This window comes from Anser brachyrhynchus (assembly GCF_964034855.1).
Source record: "Anser brachyrhynchus genome assembly, chromosome: 12".
In the NCBI taxonomy this organism is placed as follows: Eukaryota; Metazoa; Chordata; class Aves; order Anseriformes; family Anatidae; genus Anser; species Anser brachyrhynchus.
In genome coordinates this window covers 14,549,297-14,576,228 of record NC_137707.1, presented here as the reverse complement: position 1 = coordinate 14,576,228, position 26,932 = coordinate 14,549,297, and the positions used below count along the sequence as shown (strand labels likewise).

At 38.1% G+C, this 26,932-nt stretch overlaps 2 protein-coding genes across 27 annotated transcripts in view; one reads left to right on the top strand and one right to left on the bottom strand.

Moving 5' to 3' along the window:
• LOC308176825 (leukotriene B4 receptor 1-like) overlaps positions 1-26,932 on the bottom strand; it is a gene marked incomplete at its 5' end in the record, with an annotated part of 134,838 nt that overhangs the window by 42,504 nt on the left and 65,402 nt on the right. The window contains one exon of one of the 26 annotated variants that reach the window (XR_013938651.1): positions 877-1,762. The exons of 21 other annotated variants lie outside the window; for them this stretch is intronic. 4 more of the 26 variants (XR_013938652.1, XR_013938653.1, XR_013938654.1 and 1 more) reach the window with 4 other exon arrangements.
• Positions 627-21,327, top strand: PLA2G15 (phospholipase A2 group XV). Its single transcript, XM_080553078.1, has 6 exons — positions 627-870; positions 8,393-8,549; positions 10,861-10,979; positions 12,513-12,611; positions 14,012-14,236; positions 17,223-21,327. Exons 1-6 carry the CDS (start codon positions 729-731, stop codon positions 17,732-17,734), a joined length of 1,254 nt encoding a protein of 417 aa, XP_080409204.1. The 5' UTR covers positions 627-728; the 3' UTR covers positions 17,735-21,327.

Sequence of the window (26,932 nt, the reverse complement as noted above, 5' to 3'; positions counted from 1 at the left end):
TCCCCTTTGCAACTACCCACCACACTTCAGGCTGAGCAGACAACTTCTAGTAACCAGCATTGCCAAAGCATGAAGGCTCATGTCCCTTTGGGATTTAAAATCGTGTCATTACACATCTACCTGTTCTTGTTACGTGGATAAAGATCTAAAAATTTTTTTTTTGAATATTGGCAAACACCCGGCCTCAATGATACTGTGTACCAATTAGCTGTCACACTAGTCAGTACACCTGAGTAACATGAAGTACTGCATGGCCTGTAACCTTTGATACTGGATGTGTTTGTGACTTTGTAATATGAAAATTCACAGCTGTAGGACGGTGTGTTTCTCCCTAACCCACACAGACCTCACCCCTCATGCGCTATCTGCCTTTCTGCCCTGATTTTACATGCAAACACCCCTTACTTCGGCTTCGGGCCCCGTCACGATCTCACGACCGTGGCTGCAGCTGCGTGCGGCCCTTCGCTCCTCACGGCGCGGCTGAGGCAGCGGCCGGGAGCCGCCACCGGAGCCCGGGGAGGGAGAAAGAAGGAGCTCGGCAATCCGCGCTCGGGCTCTCCGCGCTCGGCTGGTGACTCCTCGCGGGGGCGGGCACCGGGCCGGGGCCGGGCCGGGGCGGAGCGAACTCTTTTCAGCCCGGGCGGCCCCGCTGGGCGAGAGGGACGGGACGGGACGGGTAGGGGACGGGGTGCCGCCGGCTCCCGGCCGCGGGGTTATGCGCTGGGGTAATGGTGCCGCCGGCCGGCGCTAGGCTCCTCCCGCGCCCGGGAGGGAGCTCTCTCCTCAGCATCCTCCTCCTCCTGCTGCTGCTCTGCCCCGGTGGCGGCTGCCTGCCGCGCCGCCGGCCCGTGGGGCCGCCCGTGGTGCTGGGTAAGAGCCGGGCTGGGCCCCCTGTGGGGTGATGGTGGGGGGTTTTGGGGTCCTCGCCGTGAGCCGGGGCTGGGGCCCGGCCCTGCGCTGCTCCCCGCCCGGCCACTGGCTCCTGGCGGGCTGCTGTTGTGCCCCTAGCTCTCCTTGGGGTTTGACAGGAGCAAGAGGTTGGGCTGGGGACAGCCTTGTTGCATCTGGTGGCATAGAGACTGGTGTGGAGTGCTGGCCTGGGAGTGCCAAGTCGTTACTAACAGATATGTAGAAAGCGTTCTTGTAAGTCCGGAGTAATTACTTTAGCTGCCCTCTGTGTCCATTGGTAAGAGTTGTGAGTAAACGTTAAATGTTAGAGTAATTTGCCTACTGAAATTGTAGTTCCTAAACATCCCCACTGATCAGGTGCACGTGGTGATATTAATGTCAGTAGGCAGTCTTGTAAGCGGATGGTCTGATAATGATAAGGGGGAGAAGAAAATGGGAAAACATTGAGAGAGACAATCAGAGGCATCCTGTTTGGTTTAAGCTCTATTTACATACAATAGCTTAGGTTCTGTTGACTTTTTTTTTTTTTACTACTGTTACAAATTTCTGATGGAAAAGGGTAAATGCTGAACAAGAACTTCTTCAGAAGGCATTGTTTATCTGCCAAGCCCATCATGTACAAATTCACAGTTCTTCACGGGCGGCTGAGCTAACTGAGAGGATGCAGATTTGCAAGAAGATTTGCCACAAGAAGAAGCAGCAAAAGTATTTCATAAGAGGCTGGAATTAAAATCTGAACACAAGTCCTCTGAGTTCTGTCTCTGAAGGCTAGAAGCAATCTTTTATGCTGTCTCTCCACTCTGTGACACTGGGTTTCAGCAATAAGCTTTGGCACTTCAATGCAAGCTTCTTCCTGATGAAGAGGACAATTTTAGTTGCCTAATATTCAACTCTAGCTACAAAGGAATCAAGGAAGATTTAAAAGCAATTGGGATAAGGGATACTGAATATAGTAGCATCAAGTTCTCACTGATGGATCTATTATACGCATATACGTTACCTAAGAATGTTTTAAAAAAACAATGGTTGACCTATTTTTCTCTTCATAAGAGAAACTCTGGGTAAACGATGTGTGGCTAACCATGGACTCATCAGTGAGTGGTTTACAAAACAGATTTTCTTGCTGTTAATTTTTATCAAACATTATAGAACTTGTATCTTTTACTATTCTAGTGTCTGTTCTAAAATTTTTCTGCTGTCCAGTCCTGATCTATCCAGAAAGTGAAGATTCAGTTGGTTTTAACGTGAGTAATTTTTCAGGCTTGTCGGTATGTTCGGGAAGGCAGGTGCTCTTAGGCAGTCACTTGCTGTAACTTATGTTTGCAAAATACCAGGGGGTTTTTGATGCGTATAAATGAACGTCTTTGTGAAAACACCTGCACCAAGAGCTTAGCTTCAATTAGACATGACATGGCAAGTGAAGGTCAAGCAAATAAAGGAGGAGAGGAAGGAGTGACTGTCGGTCACTCGCTGGCCCTGTATGAAATGTTGCCATACTGATTCTAGTTAACTTTTCATGACCTTTTCTTCACCCTTCTTGTATATGTGACATGTTAAGATAAGCTTTTTAGGAATTACTGCTATGAGGATGGTAGGAAGATTTAGGACAGTCATTTAGGGAGGTGTTCTAAGTGCTGGCTTAGCAGAGGTGTTTGGGAGAAAGAAGGGTGGAAAAAAAAAAACATGCATTGACTTGGAATCACACATGCAGGAGACTAAGGTGTATGCAGGCTGTATGATATGGGTTGTACAGAGACTCCAAAACCACCTTGGGCTTGTAAGATGGGGACAGTGCTGATTCTCCTGATTTATCAGGCTGGCGTCTAGACCCTTAATTCTTCATATGCCTTCAATTTTAAACATATTTTTATTTTGTAGTAAGTGTGGTCTCATGATCTGCACATACACTCTTGGTCTGTTTTTATTTTTTTAAAGTCATCTAAGCAGAAAAAGGAGTTGGAAGTTTTGTCTTATTCTGTTCATGGCAAGTTGGCCATCTGATCTTAAGGAATAAAGAAGGAAGGAATGCTGTCTAAAGGAATGTTGTCAACATAATGATCGTTTCATAAATGTCTTTAGACCAGTGATGGTCATAAGACCCAGTGTAACTTGTTTTCAGAACTTTCCTGTAATGACTGAACTTGCAGCTGCAGCCTGTGCTTACTCAGGTGATGGAGAAGGAAGCAGAGCAGTAGTCTGCAAATATGGGACATTGCTTTTATGTGGGTAATGTCATTTTGCTCCCCAGAAAATAGCAAATAACTCTTCAGGAAGTCTCTCAAATCTGCAAACAGATCAGCTGCTTGGATACAACCCTGTCAATACCCTCAGATGGCTGCTGAGATTTTCTTTCTGCATTGATGACAGATCTCAGATTCGTGGAGCTACCTAACTGGCCTAAGTTTGGGTCTGAGAAACAGCCAAGCCAATCTAATAGATCATTAGTGCTCTTTCTGCTTTTATTGTGCCAATGTATTGGCCACTTTGTAAAGTCATTTGTCTGCTAAAGCAGGAGAGAACTAACCTGTTGAGGAAGAAGTGAGTAATTTTTGTAGCTGAATTGCCTTAATGAAGGAGCTGGCGCAAGGAATGCGGAGAGTGGCCATTCTCTGTTTAGATTAAGATGTTTTCTAAAGCTGGTCTGTGCATCATCAAGTGGTGTCTTGGTAGCAGGAGTTATTGTCTGAACACGAAATATGTCTTCAGATCATGTTTGTACATATGAAAGAAGCAAGACTAGGAACCAAACTGATGTTGGTAGTAATTGATAGCAAAAAAGCTCTAATGCAATTGGCTCAGCTTTCCCTGAGATTTAAAATAAGGCACCAAAGTGTATTCATATTATAGTGGAACCAGGGAAGAATAAGGTAAAAGTCAAAACTCAGAACTTTACTTCCCAAGCCCTGCCTGAAAGTGTGATATCGAAGACAATGTTTGCTAAAATCTAAGATGACTGTCTTGGAGTTATTCCCTCAAGTGTTTTTAGGGAAGAGAGAACTACTTATGCTACTGAATTTTTCCTTTTTTTTTTTTTTCCCCAAGTGTTCCTATTCAGCCAGGCCAATATATTCATACACAAAAATCTCCTGTAACCACCAGGACAGCCTACTTAATACCTTTACTCTAATGACAGTATCGATCTCTGAAAATAATAATTTATTATGTGCTGATGTTTCTAGATATCTGTTTCATGTTTACACACAATTATAATAATCTTGCACTCTTTTATCAGTTTGGTTATGTATTCAACCCGCTTGTCTTCTAGTAAGACGTTCCTTTATTCTTTTCCTTTATTACTGTTCTTCCCACCTCATTTTCTCACATAGTCCATCCACAGTCACTATGTACTATGCCTTATCAATTTTGGGGTCGATAACCTGTCCTTATAAGATCAGCAGTGGATTCACTGAACTCTTTACCTTTTACAGCTGACTCAACACAATTACTATATCAATGTTCTGATACCTTCTGCAAACAATTTGTTAGGTACTTGGCTAAAGTTTTCTAGAAAGATGCCTAAATGAAGTTTGTTAATAATTGATTTACATGCAAAAGAGGTTTGTCTGAATTTCTGCTGACTGCTAATTGAGGGGTGTGTGTTTGTATGGTCAGCTGGCTAATGTCAAGAGTGATTTAACTGTTCATGCCTCATGTGATCTGAGGTATCTGGAAGTATCATGTGAGATCTTGTTTGCTTTCTTGTTCCTAATTTTAAACACAAGCCTTTTTTTGTAGAAGTCTATCACTGAGTCTATAAGCAACTTTGAGACGTTCTCCCTAGAGAACTGTAGTCAGTTTCAAATGAATTTTCCAGATAATTTGGTTTGATCTGAAGGAAGGGTAATTTCTGTAACCAAAAACTTCACAATTATTTGAGGAAATATTAGCTAGTAAGAAAGTTCTGATATTTATCCAAAGGCATATCCACTTAGATAAATGCAGTAAAAAAAAAAAGTACCAGCTGATAGCCTCTTTATTCAAAGCTGATTTTTTCCCCAGTTACCAGATTGGAAAATTTGGGAAAAAGAAGTACCAAGGAAACTTAAAATCGTAAAGGATTATTCCTTTTCTTTATGGTTTTGTTGACTGTTCAGTTTCCTGAGGGGTACTGAGGCAAGTCACTTTCCAGAGTGCAGTTTACTTATTGTCTTCTACTGGGAAGTCAATCAGTCACTAATTCTTTAGCGGAGTGATAGACAGGAGTATCAATGTATCCTAAAGGTGGTTGTTAGAATTCTCAGATTTGGAAAAGTTGTATCCTCTTAAGCTCTCGTATTTGTAAATGTGCTTTCCATAAAACTTAAACAAATACACATCATGGAAGGAGATCTACTAATTTTGTCAAGGAAGTTGAGGCAAAAATCAATGAAGGATATCATAATATTGGAAATTAATTAGGTTCATAAATGTATTAGAATGAGTTCTGTTGGGATTACAGTCTTTGTGAAAACTGAGAGTAATGCTAAAACTTACAGATCATCAAATCTGATGGAAACTTTTTTTCTGCCCAATGTGAAATCCCTGTTTGTTTCCAAGTGTTGCAGTTCATTAGTTAACACCTGCATTACACAACTGCAAATTAGGGAAGCAATGGTACTGCTTGAGATCTTTTTCTGGATGTTCAGTTTTAACTAGTGCCAATGTATTTTGCAGAACTTCATTTGCCAGTTATTTTATAAATTTATGGAGTCAGTCTGTGGGCTTTAAAAAGTGAGAACCATCAGCAATAATTCTAGCAAAAAGGCCTGGAAATGCTACCTATTGGTAGGTATGAGGATGATGACAAAAAGTACTTATTCTGCCCACAGGTATTTTCTGTGTATGGTCTGAAAGCAAAGGGGATTTTTTTTCCTCTGACTGCTTTCAAATTCCATTTCGGAAAAATCAGAAAGGTATGTCCTTATCCTACAGAATTCATCTTGTGTGAGCTTTCTAACCTGTTGCTTTTCAAAAAGTCATGAAGTGGTTCTCCAGCCAACTGTAAATCATAAACACTGTTAAATTGTGTGGGTGAAGACTGAAGGTATTATATACTTATCTTCATAATTTGGAAAGTCAGAATTTTCCTTTTGTTCCCCATAGCTTTATCACAAACCCTTTTTAGCTTGCAGAATATACTTTTGAAAACAAAACGCCAGTTGTGAATGTAGTGATTAGCAGATCGACAATATGAAAGCATAAACCTGAAAGGAGACTTCTGTGTTAATATCTGCTTTATAAACAAACAGACATCATACCTTTGCGTGATACTTCAACTGCGGTACTGTAGCCTGGCACTTGTCCCTTAGCTTTTGTTTAGGATTACATAAAATTACCATGTCTTAACTAATCTGTTCACTGTCATCTTGTGAGCAAAAACTAGTATGTAATGATTCTCATCTTTGTGGTGGACATAAGAGCACAGCCTGTTTCATCAAGAAGCTTGAGGATAAAATATTCTAACCAAATTAAACTTGCAGTTAATCTAAAAGCACTCCAGTAACTCCAAGGGAGACTTTATACAGTTTCCTGCTTTCAGTATTCTTGTTTGAAGATTAAAAGAAAGATACATTTACAGAGTTGTGAGTCTTCCTACTCCAAACTGGTGTGCTTATGACTATTTAAGTGCTGTTTGAAAAAGTTCTTAAAACTCTAAATAACATTCCAGGTGTTTGCCTAAGCTTTTGAAAGGTATCTTTGCTGGAAGAACTTGATTTTTACCAAAGGAAAGGAGGTTCCAGGATAGAACAGAATGTCACTCATGTACTTTGTTTTGCTTCGGAACTGAACACAAAATCAACCTGTTTTGTCCTTGGCAGGTCTGCTGCTGAAACTGGCCAGCCATGAATGATTGATATAAATAGAACTACATTCCGTTCTTTTTGTAATTGAGAGTACTGATACAGCGGCCAGAACAGGCACAAGATTGTGGAACAGGCTGTTGCCTTATACTTCTATAAGCAATAACTATACAGCATTTTGTGAGGTTACAAGACTGAACTGCAGTAAACTTTTTCTAGGGTGTGATGCAATGCTACAATCTTCCTTATTATGCTTTCCAGTAAATCAGTGTCCTTGAAATATGACCTAAATTTAACTGTGGTCAGCTACTGGATCTTTTAACGTTTCACTTAAGAGTACAGAAACAAAAACACTAAACACCTAACGAGTAAGTAGGGGCAGGCAAAAAAGAAATCCTGAGGTATGTCTCGTGGTGGGCCACAATCTGTGGTGGCTGAAGGTAGGAAGAGTGTGGTTGTCACCGTCTGTACTTGGCCTGAAGTTCCATTCTTTTTCAGTTCTGCAGTAAATGTCATTGAAACCATATCTCGCTTTCTAGCTGAATGTTCCCCTAAGAGATATAAAGCCCTGGCTAAATATCAGTGTTCTGTAAGCCTTAATTGTTTTGATAAAATTCCTTACTAAAGGGCAGAGAGGAGGGAGAGCAACTGTATGGATAGGCCTGCATCTAAATCTTCAAAATAAAATATTGACACATAAATAGGATACAGCTGTGGAAACCCACAAAAGGTACATGTTGGGGTAGGGAGCAGTGGGCAGATGGGAGAGGGGGAGAAAGGAGCTGAAAAGGTGGAAAAAATCATGAGAAGTGCCCAGCTTTTCACTTAATGCAGTATTTTTGCCTTCCCAGTCGGGGGGAGGGAGATATAAAATATAAGTTTATATGGGGATTTGTTGCTGAAATTTTCAGCGGTACTTTTAAGCTTAGGAAATTCTTACTTCAAAATTAGAACTGTCTTTTATTTTGTGTTTAAAATAAAGGAGAACAAAGGAGTATGGGCATTTAGCATATGCTAAATTAAGAACAGTGTACTTTGGAGAAGGTGCAAATATAGGAACCTTCCCTCCAAGTATTCCTCCCTTACATCAGTAGTGTATCAAAACATTTACAAAGACCAAAACTGTGGCGTCCAAACCTGACTCATAATAATATGAAACTACACATTTGGATTAGCACACTAGCCAACTAAATTTAGTGTAATAGAAGTGCCGTAGGAGGTGATAATTCCATTTAAATTTTACTTTCACTTTTGCGTCAAATTCAGTTTGCAGACAACTCATTAAAAAGAACAAAGACGTTCAATTGTATTACCTGCAGGAAAAAAAAAATCCTTCTGACTCAGTTTGCATTTTAAAACACGAATAATTCTGGCAATGTCTGAGACAATGTGTTTTTCATACCTATGGCTTAAGCTGACCTGTTCCTGTACTGTCTGTTCTTTGAAGTTAGGAACTATTCATCCAGACTGATCTTACATGGTGGCTCCCCGGCTCATGTTTTTTTCTTTTTTTTCTTTTTTTTTGAGAAATTAAATTTCTTCTGTGGGAAATACGTATGCAATACTCCCTTTAACTGGATAAAAATAATTAACTATTACGTCTGAATGCAGTGATACTGCATGTGAGGACTGCAGCATTACAATGTTATAACCGAAAATGTTATACTCCTTTCATTTTAGTGTCTCCTTTTTATATCTTTCAGTTCCGGGGGACTTAGGTAATCAGCTGGAGGCAAAATTAGATAAGCCATCAGTAGTGCACTATCTCTGCTCTAAGAAAACTGACAGCTATTTTACACTCTGGCTGAATTTAGAATTGCTCCTGCCTGTCATCATTGACTGCTGGATTGATAATATCAGGTAAGACCAGATATGTTGCTCTTTGCAGTTATCTCCTTCCCCTAAGCTGACGTGCTTTGTACAGAACTGCCACCTTAAGTTTCTTTTTTTGATTCAAGAGCAATGAGAGAAATGACTTGGATTTCTGCTAGGCAGAGTAACAGGCTGACTGGGAGGATGTGGCTCTGTTGCATGTGCAGTAGTAGTTCATCACCCCTGAAGAAAATGAGATTCTCTTAGTTTCTGCCACCTCCCTGTACTACCAGTTACCATGTGTTGGCTTGGGCACTTACCGGACTTCAGTAGGCTTATCTAAAGCAGAACATTTGCTGCTGTTTTGATGAGTAAGTGGGAAGGAGATTCATTGGGCAGCTGAGAAAAGGAAAGATAGGAATGTGAGCTTGCACTTTTCCTGGCAGTATGTCATCAGAGAGCAGTTTCATGGGCAGCTGAGATGCCTGGGATCCTTTAAGTGCAGTCTGGAAGTTTTACCAGAATTATTTTAGCTCTACAAATTGTCAATATTTAAAGTTTATGGGGTATTTTATCACTTATTGCTTCATTAATGTTCATGTAAAAATCATAAATATCTCTAAGGAAAAAAATATTTAGTTTGTGCAATTAAAAAATTGACCACTATTTAATAATAAGTTATGGATTTGACAGAAACTCATAGCACGTGAAAGGCATTGACATGGGATTGAAATCCAAAATCCCTTTATCCTTTTTGGGATGATGTTGAAAATCACAGTATTGCAAGTAGTGATTAAATAAATCTTTCTCTTAATGAACTAAAATTGCTACAACTTCTTATGGTATGGAAAGACAGCTTTGCAGTGCCTCCTCAATAAACATTTTTTGCTTCTCTTGGTTAGGCAGAATCCCTTGTGGCTTTTCTATGGTTTTATGGGCTGTAATACTGAGTATTCAAGGAAAGAGGAGTATGAAAAATGTAAAGGCTTCCAAGAGTAGTGTATGAATGCATTCAAGAATGCAACACCATGTGAATGTGTATCAGCACTTTAAGTTGCAATTAGGAATTCATGAGCCAAAGCATGACTGCATTTGTTTGGAGTGTGCTAGAACTGATAAGCGAGAGTACTTGCTGGAGGTCCCAGGTTGTGTGCATTGCAGTATTAACTTTGACATAAAAGGATGTATATTTTTTAAAGATATAGAGCAGAAATTGACATAAAGGCTCAGTTTTTCTTATCTTCTGTTTTGAAATCCATTTGCAAGAATGGGAGGAAGGGCATCTTGCCACTGTGCTGTGGCATCTTAAAATAATCTGTTAATCATTTTCCATTTTCAACTTTGTGTGGCTTCAAAGTAATTTTTGATCTTAGCCTCTTCCAAGTAATGTTATGTCTCCAGCAAATCTCTGCCTGTAGCTTTGTGAGTACTATAAACATATGGACACAAATATATTTTATAATATAAGTAGAATGCCAGAGGGATAAGTCACTTGGTTTCTTAGCTGAAAACTTTTAGATTTAAAAATCTTTCTAAACTCAATGTTCCTTCTGTCAAAGATAACACTTTGTATCTTTCCTAACTAGCTTTCATTGCGTTATTTGTGTATAGAAAACTGATTCTGCATAGCTAATTAGTAGCAGCTTAGCACTTCCTTTTGAAAGACTAAACAGATCTAAAACATAAAGCAACCAATGGGAAAAACAAGAACAGTAATTGCAGAATTTCAATTTTTGTGGGCCGCTGGAAAATCAGTGTGAAGTTTTAAATTTGATGCTTTACATTCTGCAGCCTGGGGAGGGGGAATTATCTAAAAAACACTTCATGCCTACATGTGTTACCTGAGGTAGCAATTGTTATTAGTCAAAAAATAGCAAATGCTTCCTTATGCTGGTAATTAAACACAAATTATTTTTAACTAGGGGAATTCTTGTTATCTGATTTTTAAAGGTATTTTATCTTCTACTGCCGCACCTTTGTTCTTACATTCTTGACAAGTTTTCTCCGTTTTGTGGCTTGATGCAAGGTGAAATGGTGTAGAACTATACTAAGAAGCTTATGTTGTTCTAAAGTCGAAGTCTAGGCATAATTCTATATTCTAAGATTAATAGAGAAGATATGCCTTATATGCTGAATCTAAAACTAAAAACTTATTAGAATAATTGTTTGCACTGTAAAACCACTTAGCCATTAGAGTACTCTTATGTTTGCCTGTTTTTTTTTTTTTTTTTTTTTAACTTCTGGGTAATAGTACTTAAAGTTCTTGTTACTGCACTCAGTGAAAGACCTAATGTGGCTGAGAGCTGTCATGTGGTAATATGACATGCTTCATGTTTCTGTTTTTTTTTTTTTCTTCCAGACTGGTATATAATAGAACGAGTAAGATAACAGAACCACCAGATGGAGTGGATATCAGAGTCCCAGGCTTTGGGCAGACGTTTTCTTTGGAATTTCTTGACCCAAGTAAAAGGAGCGTTGGTATGCAGAAGCATATTTGGAATGCTTTGTCACTTGTAGGATTTCTAGTATGTCTTTATATAACAAACCACTGAAATTTGACTTTAAATTGAGTTCTGTTTACAGGTAGAAATACCTTTTTTGTAGTAGTGTAGCACATAGCTCACTTGGCTTTTCAGTGTTTTTATTGTACACCTTTTTGTCCACTGTTTGGCCTGATGGGTTGAGACAAGAAAACTTATTTAGTCTTGTGCCAGATTGAAGATCTCTGGATAAAACTTGAGTAGGCATCTTGAAGACTCTTTAGAAAATGAGATGGATTGATTAGAAAATTGTGTTAGTGAGCCTTGACAAGCAAGCAAAATACAAAACAAACATTTCTTCAGCTTAGTTTTGAGCATGGCGTTCTTTGGTATCAAGAATGAGGTAATGGACTTGGGGGAGGTGGGATCACTTTGCAGCTCCGTTTCTTGTCAGTGCCAGAATAATTAAATTCATGCTGCAAAAGATTGCTGCATTACTGTGTTTGGTTGCAGTTTCCTTTTTTTTTTTTTTTTTTCCCCAGGAGTCTTTCAGAAAATACTGGTAACCTTATGTGAGAAGTTGTTAGCTGTGGCTAATGGCTTAAATAATTTAATAGCCAGTAATGCTTCACTGTAGAATGGTCCCTGTTCAGTTGCATGTATTTCTTCTTTTTCTTTTCCATAGTGAGCTGTCTCCAAAAGGGCACTACTGTGCTTGGTGATCTTCACTTCATAAACCTGATAAGTAGAATAGGGCCATATTTAAAACCGCCTTTGTTTGTTTCAGGGACATTCAAGCATTCAAGACTAAGGATTGAGGCATTGATCAAAATGTAAATATGGCTGTGATATTCAACAGGATGTTTTGACTTCCTAAAGTGTTTCACTTCCTAAAGTGTTACTAGGTGCCCTTAACTGTGGTAATACTTGCATCCTATGTTTCAAAGCCTGTAATACATAACATCTTAACACAGATACTTGCGGTCAGTCTGCGAGTGTTTCCCTTCTTTGCTTTTGAAGCTTTATGTTCTGTCTCAGTCTGCTAACTGATGGATAGGAAAATAACTTTGGGTAGCTTCCAGTTTTGCCCTGGGGTATGCTGTAAGCTTTTTGTTTCCAAGAATAAAAATTGATCCAGAATTTGCCAACATTTATGAATGTATTATATGCCATAACTGAAGTTAATCTGCAATGAACATAAGCTAGGACTGTAATGTAGTAATTTCTCTTTTAAACAGTTCAATGGTCAGTTATGCTGAGGGAAAACTTGTCCCTGCTGTGTATGACATGTTTTGCTGCGGCCAACTAGGAAGAATTTTTTAAGAATAGTAGTTTTTCTTTTCGGGGACAGTAAGCATAACTCATTTTGCTTAATATGCAGCTTTTTAGATTGTCAGATTGATAAGATTAGGGTTTTAATGTCCATCTAATATACGGAATCATAGGTAATGCATCCCGAACTCGCATCGTAAATGGCTGCTTCTAATGCTGATCTTTTCACTGTTACATTTCTCTAATTTTATGTCTACAGGCAGCTACTTCTATATGCTGGTGCAGAGTTTAGTAGACTGGGGCTACAAACGTGATGAAGATGTAAGAGGAGCACCTTACGACTGGCGAAAGGCACCAAGTAAATGTCTTGTTTGAACAAACTTTCTTGACTCTCCAAGCAAGTAAATAGTTTTGGGTCCTGTCCCCCACCTGTCCCGCCATCCTAGTTGTACTATTATACTTAAAACCTTATTTTGAACTAGTTCTTAGGGCCTGGGTACCCCTAGACTCCGATGAAAGCTCTGTGGTATGGTCTTTTTTTTTTTTCCTCTAAATGATTTGCTACTTAAGATTTGCCTGAAAGAATAAACAACCAAAACCCACCAAACTCCACAAAAACACCACCCCTCCCTATGGTGCATTAATAGTGGAATTTCTAAAGTCTACATTATCAGTCTTCAGAAAGAACTTTGCTAAGGGTATCACTTTGCTGGTTTTGGAGTCACACCAAATCTAGCAGAACTGCCTTGACTGTATCCTGAGGAATAAATTGTATTTAATGTCCTTAAAACTGAGCAATGAGGGGTGCTGCCTACATTTTTCTAAGCTTGTTTTTATGTAAGTGTTAAAACGTAGTACTCTTCATCTTATTCTATTCCACATGAGCACAAGTGGTTTGTAGATTCTTCACAGCTTGTGAAGCATATTGAAGAAATCGTATATATGTTTTATAAATACTAATATTCTAGTGTCAAGTTTGCTTTGGCCCACAAAACTGAAGCATGTAGCCCTGGCATCCAGGAATACTGCCTGAAGGAAAATCAATAATGATGACTTTTGTTTCTGATGTGACTGCTTTAAATTTCTGTTGCAGTTGACACACAGAATTGGTATCTTATTACAGGGTTATGGAAAGGTATTATTGATTTTTTTTTCCCTCCTCATTTTAAAGCTCATTTAATTACATCTAATAGAAATGAAGTATACTGTGCCAGCAGAAATCTGCAAGAACTCTTATTTAGGGATAACTTTGCTTATAGAAGATGTGCTGCTAAATGGTTCATGCATACTTTAAAAGACTGATCTGAACTTTATTTGTACTTTCATGAAATGATGAATCTTCCTGGACTTACAAAACTTATATTTTTTGGGGAAAAAAAATGCAGTTCATAGGAAGTTCAGATAGTTGGTTTTTTTCAAAACTCTGCATTAGCACAATTATTCTAGACTCCAAATGAATTCCACTGTTGATTTTTGTGGGAGGAAAATTAGCATTCCATCAGCATGGGATACTTCCCAGAAAATCTGATCTTAAATGTATTTTAAAGGTAGGAAAAAGTGGAGTAATGTTTTAAAATATATTTAAGCTTCATAGAAGTAGGAAGAAACTGTTTTAAAGCATCAGCCTTTCATAAATTACTGATGTAAAGATGCATTGGTTTCAATTGCTTCAAAATATTACCTTTTAAATAATTGCGTTGAAGGATGGCATCCACAATTAGCGATTATAACTGTGTGACCTGTGTATTTCTCATTTAGATGAGAATGGAGACTATTTTGTGGCCCTTCGCAAGATGATAGAGTTAATGTATGAGCAGTATGGAAGTCCTGTTGTTTTAATTGCCCACAGTATGGGTAACATGTATACCCTGTACTTCCTCAACCATCAGACTCAGGAATGGAAAGACAAGTACATAAAGGATTATGTGTCACTAGGTGCTCCGTGGGGAGGAGTAGCTAAAACTCTCCGTGTGCTGGCTTCAGGTAGGTAATTTGAGGGTTTGCAATGTATTTTGTAAGTAGTATGAAATATACTAAATAGTACCTTCAACTTTCATCCTCTGGTCTTACAGTTAACTATGAAGTACTACGAAGTTAAAAATATTTTTTTGTAAGTGGTGGCAACTTGATGTCTGAAGTCCTGTGGCCAGACTGTCTTTCCATTCATGGGAATGGACCAAGTTTTTACATCCCTTAACTAGGAGCTGCATCCCCTCTTAACCTTTCAGCAGATGACACAAGCAGCTGCTGTTTGACCTGCTGCATCTTATTTCTGTCGCTTCTGCCTGCAGCCTGACTGTTCTCTGTTCAGTATTGCTAAGCCAACATGGACTCTAGAGCATTCAGTAGTTGCCTTTGATTAAATATCATACAGCTGCTTGAGATGAACATAAAGGGGAACTGGTAGATGCAATGGAGAAGTGGTGTGGTGCCCAGAGCACAGATGCCTGCTGAAGTTATAGCTTGGTTTAAAAAAAAAAAAGTCTTTCACTATGCAACTGCAAACAACTGAAAGAAAGCTAAGTTACCACATTATATTATACCATAACTATTTCACAGCAAAACAATATTATTTTGTGCTTTTGGCATTTAATTTGCAATGTTTCTATCCTGCTGTTTCCTTGCTTTTGTTTGGCTAGCTTTGATTATTAGTTGCATCCCAAACAAAGCTGACATCAGAAATGGGCTTCATCAAAATGCAGAGCACATAGCAACTGCCAGCCATGCATGGACAAATCAAAAGAATGCTTTGCTTAGCAAAGGAATTTTGATTCTGAACAGGAATGCACAACTCAGTTATTTAAAAAAAAATAAATCAGATGTTTGTATTGAGTTGTACATTGTTAACTCTATTGCAGTGGCACTGTAAAATAAAAAAACAAAAAATTGACTTCCTTCTTTCCACAGGCTTTGTCTGACAAGTTTGTATGCTATAGAAAGGGCAGGAAGTGAGCAATGTTAAAAATAGCTTCATAAAACTCCAAAAGACTACACAGTTTCAGTCTCGGATTTCCTTTGAATTAAATTTCAGTGCTTCATATTTTGCTTATCCATTATAATACATCTCATCCAAATCAGCTAGCTATACACATGTCTAATGAATAGTTAGATTCCTACTAAATCATAATCATCTCTTAATTTGTATGTCTGTAGTATTAAACTTCATGGTTTGGAGCAGAAAGTCAAGATGCAGGAGACTTAAGAGGCATAGTATAGTATCAGAATGCCCATTTTTAGGCTAGTTCTGTTTCCTAAACATCTGTAGGTAAAAAATCACCACCATCAGGTGTTAATGTTTTGATTACATTAGTCTAGCTAGTTTCTGAAATTATCAGGATACTAGCATGCAGAAGAATCGTTGCTTTAGCAAGAGTACTGTGTTCCTGGAGGAAACATCAGGCAAGCTTTCTTCAAGCAGAAATGCATTCTTTCTGTTCCCCTTCCTGTTTATAGTATGTTAATGGCTAGGACTTGATGTCAAATCCACGGTTGTTATCAAAGTGGCAAGCAGCACACAAGTGGAAATTACTGTCTCTAGATCTTCTGTGCTGCTTACTGCTACATATTTAAGTGTTTCACAGGATTGGTATTTTTATTACAACAATTCTATTGCCAATAAAGTGAGGATGCTCTTCCTGTTTTACATATGGCAAGCACAGATGCAAAGTTCACTTGTTCTTTTTTCTGATTGTCAGCTTGAAATGCTGACAACGTTGTCTTTAGACCTAATATTTTATATGCTATAATGTCGGTGCCTGCTGGCCTAAGTGTGGTCTTGACCTTATAGTACTTCTGCACTTCAGGAAAAAAGTATAAGATTTGATAAGCAGTTCTGAAAGAAAAGGCTGGAGTAGAGTGTCAAGTTCTGTACTTGTTTATTCTGCTTGAAATAAACTTGGTACAGACTTCTCTAATTTTTAGGTTTGGAATTCAGGATTTCATTGCTGAAAACTTGCAAGTAGTATTTGGTAGCTTAGTGGTGAGTGTGCACAGCTAAGTATTTATACCACACAGTAATGTGAAATGCATTTAAGGACTTCTGTAATTCTTGCTGTGCTCTTTTGAGTTTCCTTTTTATCTGTTTCTCAGGATTATGCTTGTAATGTCTCCATGCAATCCTCCTGAAAATGGCAGTAAATACTGTGCTTTAGCTGGTCTTGCTGAACCAACAGTGCCACCTTATGGAATTGAAAAATACATGCTTTGGTGCTGTTTCAGGAACAGCAGTTTTGGTATTTCAATTTTTAAGGTTTTGTTGACATGAATAACGACATGCTGTAACTACCTGAACCTAATAACAAAAAATCGGATTCAAGTTTCAGTTGTCAAGAGAATTGAGGAGTGCTAGCCACTGCGATGGAAAATAGGTCAGATCAGTCACCACAAAAAAGAACTCTGATCTCAGAACTGTTTCAAAAAAATAAAAAATAAATTCCAGTGATCGCTATGTATGCTATTTATTAAGTGGATTTTAATTTGGGGGAGAAAGACATGAGCAGTGGTTACAATCTGAAGAAAGCATATAAATTATAACTTAATCCCATGTTAATTTGAGCCATCTTTAGAACAGACTGCCAAGAAAAATGTATAGACTTGATGTCAACAACTAAAAAATCTTGTTCTTCAAATGTTTTGGTCAAGCATTAGTGTACTGTATTAAACCTAAATGGGGTAAAGTGGAATAATTTTGAGGTTTATTGGGTATACGATAATTTAAGACCTTTAAGGTAGCAGTGCTCTTGGTTTGTCAGTCATTCATAGTTATTAACTTGTATGTAAATTTGTAAGTTATTGGAAGTTAGTTTGCAGAAGTCGATTACTGAGACAATCAAAAATGAAAAACTTCTCCAATTTTCACTGTAAGCAAATGGAATATTTTTTGATTTATCACTGAGCGGTACTAATTGCTTCTGGTTGTGAGATCATGCACTGTTTTATGTATAATGTAATTCTACCTTTTTTTTTTAAGGTGACAACAACAGAATACCTGTCATCAGTTCACTCAAGATTCGAGACCAGCAGCGATCAGCGGTTTCCACAAATTGGATGCTCCCCTACAACTACACATGGCCTCCAGATAAGGTCTTTGTAACCACACCTACAGCCAACTATACCCTTCAGGATTACCAAAAATTCTACAGGGACATCAATTTTGAAGATGGCTGGCTCATGAGACAAGACACTGAACCCTTGGTCTACCAGATGACACCACCTGGTGTGCGCATACACTGTCTTTATGGTACTGGCATAGAAACACCGGATTCCTTCCATTATGAAAGTTTTCCTGACAAAGAGCCCAAGATTATTTACAGTGATGGGGATGGTACAGTAAACTTACAGAGTGCCTTGCAATGTCAAAAGTGGGTGGACATGCAAAAACAGGAAGTGGTGGTATTTGAGCTTTCAGGAAATGAGCATATTCAAATGCTATCAAACGATACTACTATCTCTTATGTGAAAAAGCTGCTTTTCAATTTGTGATACCTTGTGTTGACAATTATTTTCCTCACCTGTGATGCCTTCCCTTAAGTAAGGGAAATGCCTTTTAATCCCTTGGTATTTAGTTATTTGAATTATTTATTGTGTTTTTTTTAAGGTTGTGTTCAAGACATTGGTTGGTGTCCTAAATGGTTGTCTCCGATGTATGTTCATGATGCTTCATGGTGTTTTCATATTCTGAAAACCTGGTCAAATATGCATTTTGGTGCCTCCAGTATTGTGTCCAGTATTCATACAGACTTTTGTTTGGAGATTGTGCGGCCCCTTGCACGTACTACGTGATTTCTCCTTTGTGTGGCCTTTTTAGGGTTAGGAGTAGGAGGGCTGGAAAGGATTGCAATCTGACTCCCATGAAACAAGGGAAGGATATTAACAATTTGAGAAGCACAGTAAATTCCTTCTCAAGGGTCTTGCATATTCTTGCATATCCACAGTTCCCACTACCTTAGTTTGTAAATGTACATATCTACTAGGTAAGATAGACAAGAGGTCTGTCTGGTACTGGATGATCTTTTGTCACATCCAGCCATTCTTTTGTTACAGCTTTTTGGGGAAAAAAGATAATGTGTTAATTATTTGAAGGTTCTTATTAAGTACCTTTTTTCTTAAGAAAGAGGAAAAAGTTGTTTGCTTATTGACTTCTAGAGCCTAATGACTTAATCAGGAATCTGAGGAGTTCTCACCTGGTGCATTATTATCCATGACAGAAAAGTTCAGCTGTGGCTGGGGCTTGCAATACCCTTCTTTAGCTGTGTAAATTCTTTAGCATGTAAATTAAAGCTAATAGAATTGAATGCAGGCAAACAATACATACAGTGCAGAATTGCACTTCAGGTTGCAAAAGATCTCCAGTAATGGAAATGATAACGGATGGTGGGCATTCATTAAAAATGGGAAATGAATTTCCTGATAGGGCAGGGAGTGGAAGCCAGCGTAGCACTGATATAAAATACAAAACTTGTTCTCAAATAATTAAGCTCTTATTCAGTTACTGGCCAAGCAGTGGTTGGATAAATGTTGCATTCAGTTGAAAAGAAACTTTAAACTTCAAAACACAATCTATGGGAACTGAATTTTAGTTATATAATTGCTGTTTTAAGAAGTTGAGATCTCAATTTCTGTTCCTTAAATGTTTAGATAATTGCCAAACATGCAACTCCGTTACAGTACTGTTTTATTCAGCGTTTAGAAAAAATATTTCAGCTTTGAACGACACAGAAATGATGGCGTAAAGGCCATGGTATTTACAACCTTGATTATAGAAGTCCCACTGGAAAAATGTCACTGGAAGATTCTTTTTGCTTGCTTTAAAATTAGTCACCCAGTTAGACTCTACTTAGTTCTCAGAAAACATCTTTAAATGCTTTCAAAATGCTAGGTCTTCCAGAAAAAATGAGTTTTAGAAACTCATGAGAAGCATTGGGGATTCACTGCTTATGAAACTGAAGTTCTCTGAAGGGTAAACTTTAACTATTTTTGTAGCGTGCATAAAATGCTTACTACCATCAAATATAAGAATAAGGTATGTTGAAATGACAGGTTTGAACTCTTTATTACTGAAAAAAATATTTTTGGCACAGGAAGTAGGTTTAAAGCTTTAAATTTAATTTCAGAAATGATTTGTAAATCCAGAACAACTCAAGCTAGGGTCATGGATAAGCTAAATATCTTCCTAGGTTTCTAACTTGCTTATGTAGCTTCACTTTTCCCCTGCGTTTTTCCCTATTACTTTGGTTGAGGGAGAAGACACTTTTCTGATGTTAAAAATGGAATGTGTATCTTGTCATCAGTTGCCTGGGAACCTATCGTTCAGCAGCTATATTGTCTAGACCTCTCCAGAGAAACTACTGTGCTGTCCCAAGCCACTTATAATTGGTTACTGCTGAAATGAGGAGGGGTGGGACGCAGGCAGCACGCAAGTCTTTCAGCCAAGTGTTCTACTTTGTGCAGGGCTGTCAGCTGGATAAGCTTCAGGCTTGTGTTCCAAGACTGCTCAAAGTTAAAGCTCTTCCTTGTGGTCTGACTCAATTTTTGAATAAATTGATGTTACTGTTTTGCAACAGAAAGAAATTAGACAACAGCTTTTCACAATCTATTTCTTGCTGAAGTAGAATGCCTGTCAATAAGCACTTGAACGAGCAGAGCTGGAGGCTGTATTGCAGGCTACCAACAACAGCATCAAGGGCAGAAAAATGAAAAAAGGACGTAGGCAGACAGTTCTTAACCTGATCTGGAGAATGTATCTAAGTTTCATTTAGTTCCTTACTTGTTTAGTTAATCACATTCTCAGTCTCATACCAAGAGTTTAGCTTGAAGTTCCAAAATATGTTGTTCTAAAACATGCTTTTTAAATTTTAATATTTCTCTTTTGGGGTGCAAAAAATTTCTTTTCTAGTTTTTGGGATCTAGTATTGTTTCTGAAATCAGTTGACTGCATCTCTTGACCTGAAGACTTGTAAACCATTTATCTATATTTATCCTTAGCTTTCCATTAGTAGACAAGCCCAACAGTGTCTGTGCTTAATCTTGTTAGCTATTCTGGTAAAAATGATGAATATGGAAGTTCTTCAGGCCTTGGTTTTGGCTTTCTATTTATTACTATGAAATATTGTCTGAGAATGTGCAGACTGTTAGCACAAGCACAGCGCTTCTGAGTTTGATCTGATGGTTCTACAGACTGTAGCTCTGTTTTCTGTTCAGAACCTCTGATTTTTTTTTCTGCCAAACTATCTTCAGCCCCTTCATTTTCTGTTTCTTGCATATTGGGATAGACTTGTGGCTGTGAAGTGAACGCAGCAAGCTACATTACTCTAATCACTGAAACTGAACCACTACACTCAGCCCTTTGAGAAGTGCTTACTCAGGCATATTCCTCTACAAGGCAAGAGTATTTAGCATTCTTTATAGGCTTGCTACCTCCATGTAGCACTTGAGCATTCTAGATTTTTATGGGGAAAGAGGGGTATGAAGAATTACATCTTAAAGGGAAGAGGGGAACGTGACAGTTCCTTAAGAGGAGTAACTCTGGTGCTTTGCCACATTGCACAGTTGAAAACTTTTTGATTTTACTGACATGTCTTTGTTATAATGAACACATATGGATCATGTCTCTCTCTTTCCATAACTTTTACTAGTTTTTTTTCTTCCAGGATATTTTCAGAAACCAAAAATAGTCTTGAGGACCAAATGTGTTTATTTTTGACAAAATGTATAGAAAATGCTGAAGGGGCTTTCAGCTGTCGTCGTAATACTTCTGAAGTGGCTCAGAGTCACTATGTGATTCTGTTTAAAACACAGAAGGCTTCAATAACTAGCAATAATTGCAATGGACTTGCAGACCAAAGGAAGGAATGTTTGATATTAAGGTAGTTCTTGGAGCACAGTGTGTTCAAGGCCCTCTTAAATTCAGGGAATGTTTGGCAATGACTCTGCTGCTCTACATTTAACAGTATTTTGTATGGAACATATTCTGAAACCTAACATTTTATATGCCCTTTTTGTGTATGAATGCGGTCAATAGATTTTGAATATTTTACTGTCATACTTTGATAACATAATAAAGTTGATCTAAGACAGCCTGTGTCCTGTTGTGAATGTCTCGTCTCTCAGATGCAAGGTTAAATTGTTGTAGTTTTTCTATTCAAGAGATTCTCGAGGTGTCTCCCTTTGTCACAATTGTTTCTTGGCTCATCTTCCAAATCCAGCTACTGACTTCTGATGTTATGCCTTCCCCCCCAGTATGTTTAAAGCTCTCTTGTTAATTGTTCTTGAGATGTGGGGCTAAAATTACTCAATTCCTTTTTGCTTGCCTCTTTCTTGCTCATCTTGTATGCAATAAAAGTTCTCAGGATGCTTCATGCTTCTTTTCACGTCATCATTTTGAGCTTAGTCCCTCAAACTTGAAATGCCCTAGATGCTAGCAATTGTCTTTATACTGTTGGCTTCCAAACTGATGCGCAAATCCATGCAAATTGACCACACAATTTCATTATTGTATAAAACCTTTTTTTGCAATTAAAAGAAGTGCATTGTGGCTCAATTGTTAAGTTTTAAGCATAGGGAATGATTTGGCAAGGCAAAAAAAAATGAAGTTATCTATCTACATTGTTGAAGTGTTCTAAAAGTTTGTTGGGCAAGCATAAGTCTGCTGGTGGCTTGCCAGGATGCCTCAGTGTCCTGTGGTATAAGCCTACAACTCTTGAGATGGGGGGAAAAAAAGATGGTCTTAAAATTTGCCGTCTTGGGGCTTTTTTCACGTGGTAAAGCCTAGTACAAGATGAATATTAGTAAGTGCTGCTCCTCTCAGTGCCCTAGATCCCTGGGAACTGGACTTCTCATCCCATTCCAGTTCTTGTTTATGCCTATGTTATCTTCTTCAAGATACAGTGATGTCACACGACTGCAGGAGGAAGGGGAATGTGGCCTTCTTCCAGCTCCCCATTAAAATGTGGAAAATCCTGTATTACAGCACTTCATCAATTCTTAGAAGAAGCTGGAAAGTAGAAGCAGAGGCTGAAACTACAGGGGGGTGGTAACGTTAGAATACTGATGCAACACCAGTGACACCAGTGCTAGGTTGTCATGCATCTTTTAAATCAAAACGTTGTATTTACAGATTGCCTGATGCTATTCTGCTGTGCAATCTCAAATATTTGCTTTGAGGGAAAAACAGTTTTCAAAATTATGCTGAATTTCTCATTTGCTTGAACTAGTTCAATGAGAATTAAATTGGAATGTTCAGCTCCTGAATCAGCATCCTTCAGGCAAAAGTGCAATGCAGTATGAGCCAAGGAAATCAGAGAAGTTTGTAAGTAATGTTTGACTCAAAATATTGGTGTTAAGCTTGTCTTAATGGTTTGTCTACGTTTAAGTCACTTGCCAAGGTGTAGCACCTGAGTTCCTGAGGAGAATCTTCTAATACTGATCCTCCACTACTGTTCACACTTTGTGACCACTTAAAGGTACTCGATGTAGCTCAGTTTTACCTCCAGCTAGCAATCATAGAATATAATCCTTGTTATTTTTAGAACAGTCTCTGAGTACTGCAGCAAATTTTTAAATTTAGGTTTTAACAAAAGACTGCATAATAAGTTATAGGGGCTGTGAAGAGCTACTGCTAAAAACGAAACAACAAAAAAAGGCAGGTCCCTTTAAACATAAGGGTGCTAGAAATCTAAACTATAAATAAAATATTCCTGTGGCCTTGTAAGATATTAGTGGATATTGTTATTTTACTGAACTAATGCATTTTTGCACTTTGTTATGTGGATACATAAACACTTGACCCAGTTAAAAAAAAAAAAAGTCAAGAAAAGCAACTGGAAGAGAAAGTGAGCAGTCTCCTTGTGGAGAAAGGATGTTTAGCATGAAATAGTGTGTGTGTGTTAATGAGGGCTCAGAAGCTGAATAAGTGGAAAAGTACACTAAGATATAACATGATGAATAGCATTAACAAAACCAAGTCCTTAAAGAAACTTGAAAAATAAAATCTATCCACTGAAATGAATTCAAAATGCAAACAAAATACAATTTGTTGCCTTTGAGGCAATCCAACTAGAAATTTAGCTGTTTCTCTTGCTGGTTAAATATTCCAACAGCCCACTTTATGCAATGACTATTAGTTTTGATGGAGTTAATGAATTTGAGGAAGTTGCATGTTATGCATATCCTTACCTAGTCTTCACAACCACTGTTAAATGGCCCATTCCTGCAGTGTAGCTACAGATGGTTGAGCCTGTTTAATTGTGCCTCTTCTTTATGCTCAGCTATTTCCATTTCTCATTCTGCTTTGACTTATTCCTCAACAGTAACATGCTCTTTGTCAAAGATGAACATGGATTTTACTAATGCAGTGAGTGTCCAAAGATAGACTTTTAAGGCAAACAGACAGATTTCAAGGCAAATTACCTCTTCTCAAAAAAAGTGATAAATATAAAAGTTTTGGTGCATGTTCTGAGGCTATGAATCTGATAGCTAACTAAGACTTGAAACAAACAAGCAAAAAAGTAACTATTCTGAACAGTAAAGCCAAATCACAATCAATCATCTATTTTGTCTGTAATCAAAGCTTGCAGGGAAAAAGGCTGAGTGGCTGCTTCTAGTCATTTCCACAAGTCATAATTCTGTCTTTGCTGGTAACTTGCTACAGTGCTTTGAGCAGAACCTGACTGTCAGTTTTACTTTTTTTCTGCTTTGTATTTGTTTCAGGTCTACATTAAATTTAGGTGATGTTTATACAATGCTATGGAATATGCTAGTATACTGACTCCTAAATGTTCAAAAATTACTCCGTATTTCTTCCTCTAACTGCATGCAATTGTGAAGCTTGCTTACAAAGGCTGAATTTTTAACAGAAGAAAAAGGGATGTTCTCAGTGGACAATAGCTTTTGAGCCTTTTGTTCATTTAAATCTGTTTTATCTACAAGGACATTGAAACACAATGGATTTTAATTGGGGAGTAGGAGGGGGATTTACAGAATACTCGATGATACCATGATTGTGAGGCTGTAACTGCTTTAACAAAGTTTCATGGAAATTTTTAGAAAGCAGTTCTACTTTGTACAGAAATACCTGGGAAATTTGGCATTCAAACACTGGCAACAGTATCTAGAATCACAGCTTTCCTCCTGGGATATGCTGCTTCTTGGGTTAAAATTCTGTTTGTCAGGGACTCTTAGGCCATCAAAATCAGTATGTATTTCATTCCTGGGGAATAACAATAGGATTTAAAGATGAATGGAATGCTGTCTGGAATGCAAACCTCGGCCACGGCTTCACAGTACAGATAATAATGGAGCCACTAGAGGGAGGAGTATCTCAAAGATTGGCAGTGGGGTGTCCTGGCTATGGATGGCAAAGCTTGGTCACGGCAGTGAAAGTGAAGGGAGAAGTAAAACATTCCCTTCCCAAGCATGACGGAACCAAGGAAATTATCACCTGACCTGAATCTATTTTATTTTAATGACAGATTTATGGCATTTTGTCTTGCTACTTCGATTTCCCTATTCTTTGTTAGAAAGGGGTGATGTAGGAGTATGCAGAAAACTTTGTAATATTGGGGGATGTAAGCAGAGCTGAAGTGTCTTATGTCCTGCAGAAATCTTTCCTATACTGAAAAAAAAAAAAATCAGTTCCTAAGAAACTGAATTAGGAGGATTAATGCTTAATTTGTTCTGATGACATTTCTTTCAAGACTTACCCTAGATATAAGTGAGGTTCGCTAGTAAGACACCCTCAGTTCATGGGAAAGAACTGTGTGTACAGCTTTATGTTTCTTGCTCTTTGGCAGTCATTAGCATTAGAAGTTTGTTCCCCACACTGGTAATAAGAAGGCAGCAATACTAGTTTGTTTCACATCTGCTAGTTGCTTTATTTTTTTTTTTTTAATGACTTGAGTTTGAGCAGCTAGAACTGACTGGAGTGTGCTTTTAAGTCTGAGTGTGATGTGATGCTGTTTTTTAAAGTAGTTGGGAGCTAAAAGATGGGAGAATTCGTGTATACAGATGCTTGGCTTTCTGGTGTTCTGGTTCAGATATGTTGTGATTTTCTTCCACAGATTTTTTGAATACCTTTTGTTTTATAGTTTTGCTGTACAGATGGGCTGTTTTAAAGATAAAATAAATGATCCTCATAAACATGAGAAGAATTAGGACTTTTACAGTATGGGTTGAATTTACTTGCATTTGGGTGGCTTTCTGGTAGCTCTGTGGACAAATTACTTAGAAATGAAACCATGAATTGGCTTGGGAAATATGTCATTATATGTGGAAAAGTTCAAATTATCCAGTTCTTCTGCATGAATATCGACTCTGGTTTACATTTTTGTCTGTGAAAGCTCTGCAAATTTCTCAGGGTGATGTAATGCAGACTTTTATGTTTTATATTAAAAATGCAGTAGAGGGCACTAGTATATAACAGTTACAGGATTTGTTGGGGGTAATGTTGAAGGGCACGTGTGCTGATTTCACCTGAGAAGTCCAGGCAGGATTACACTGCAGACCTGAGATGTGCAAAATATGTCCTGTTTTTGAGCATTTCTATGCAGATTCTACTTTTAGAAGAACTTCAAATAGACAAGGATTGTTCTATCTAGATGTAAAAGGCAAGAAACTTCAGCTTGATTCAAACTCTGAGTGAAAGAACCTGAGGCATGAATTATATGTCCACTCCCCTCTACATGCTTGGATTAAATCTGAAATTGAATGTTGCTGCTGGAAGTCCGAGCAGAAGCGTGGCAGCTGTTCACCAACAACAGAACATACATCTAATCTGTTAAATTTTAAAGGTTTGTTATCTGTCTATCGGGCACATACTTCTCTATCAACATACATTCTTTTTTCAACAACTAGATGGAGTGTCTGTATAAATGTATTTCATAGTACTATACACCGAATATAAGGGAAAATGTTAAAAAATAAAATCCTATGAATGCAGCTGGATCTGGTTTCTTACTGCGCGGCTGAACAATGGACAAATCTCAAGTACCTCTAAGTTTTCACTTAACTTTTTACCACTGACTCATACTTAGTGACATTTCTGGGAAGGCAAAATTATTGACCAAACTGTAATTGTGTATCTAACTAAAAATGTCACCTTATGTGAGTAAAGTGTAAGGATCCACAAAGTCATCAAGCCAGATGGCAAACTGAGCTGCGTGAAAATGCTCTGCCTACAGGCTAGGTATTTTCATTGCTATTATTATCTTTGAAACCCTGTTTTGTCTGAGATGGTCAAACAAGCATTCTAGTATAGGTCTAAGCAGTTTGAATAAGCTGAGCCAAGAAGACTGCTATTATATCTTCAGTTGCTAGCAGATTCTTTGTACCTGTATAAAAAAAGACAGGATGGAATATAGAAAGTTTCGTTAAATACTTAGCCCAAATGGGAAGACATTTTTCTTCTAGCGAGTAACTTGGTATTTTTCTTTTCTCTTTTCTTTTCTTGTATAGAGTCGAGATATAGCAGCCAAAAAATAGCCAGTCTTTTTATTGTGTATATGTTTCAACAGGTAGCCTACGTCCTAGATAAAAGAGTCCCAACAGCTCTTCTGCTGTAAAGTGCAGGAGGCAAATAAACTGAGGTGAGTGGTTGTTCTTGTTTTTTAAAGCATCTGGATGTACATGTAGATCCAAATCTGTGTCCACATGATGTTTTGGAAGGTTTATTAATTTGACTGTGGA

Bases quoted from the DNA above. Each gene is read 5' to 3' on its own strand.
- PLA2G15 (XM_080553078.1), top strand. From the start codon at position 729: ATGGTGCCGCCGGCCGGCGCTAGGCTCCTCCCGCGCCCGGGAGGGAGC. The intron at 871-8,392 runs GTAAGAGCCGGG...TATATCTTTCAG, and splicing joins GGGGCCGCCCGTGGTGCTGG to TTCCGGGGGACTTAGGTAAT. The intron at 14,237-17,222 runs GTAGGTAATTTG...TTTTTTTTTAAG, and splicing joins TCTCCGTGTGCTGGCTTCAG to GTGACAACAACAGAATACCT.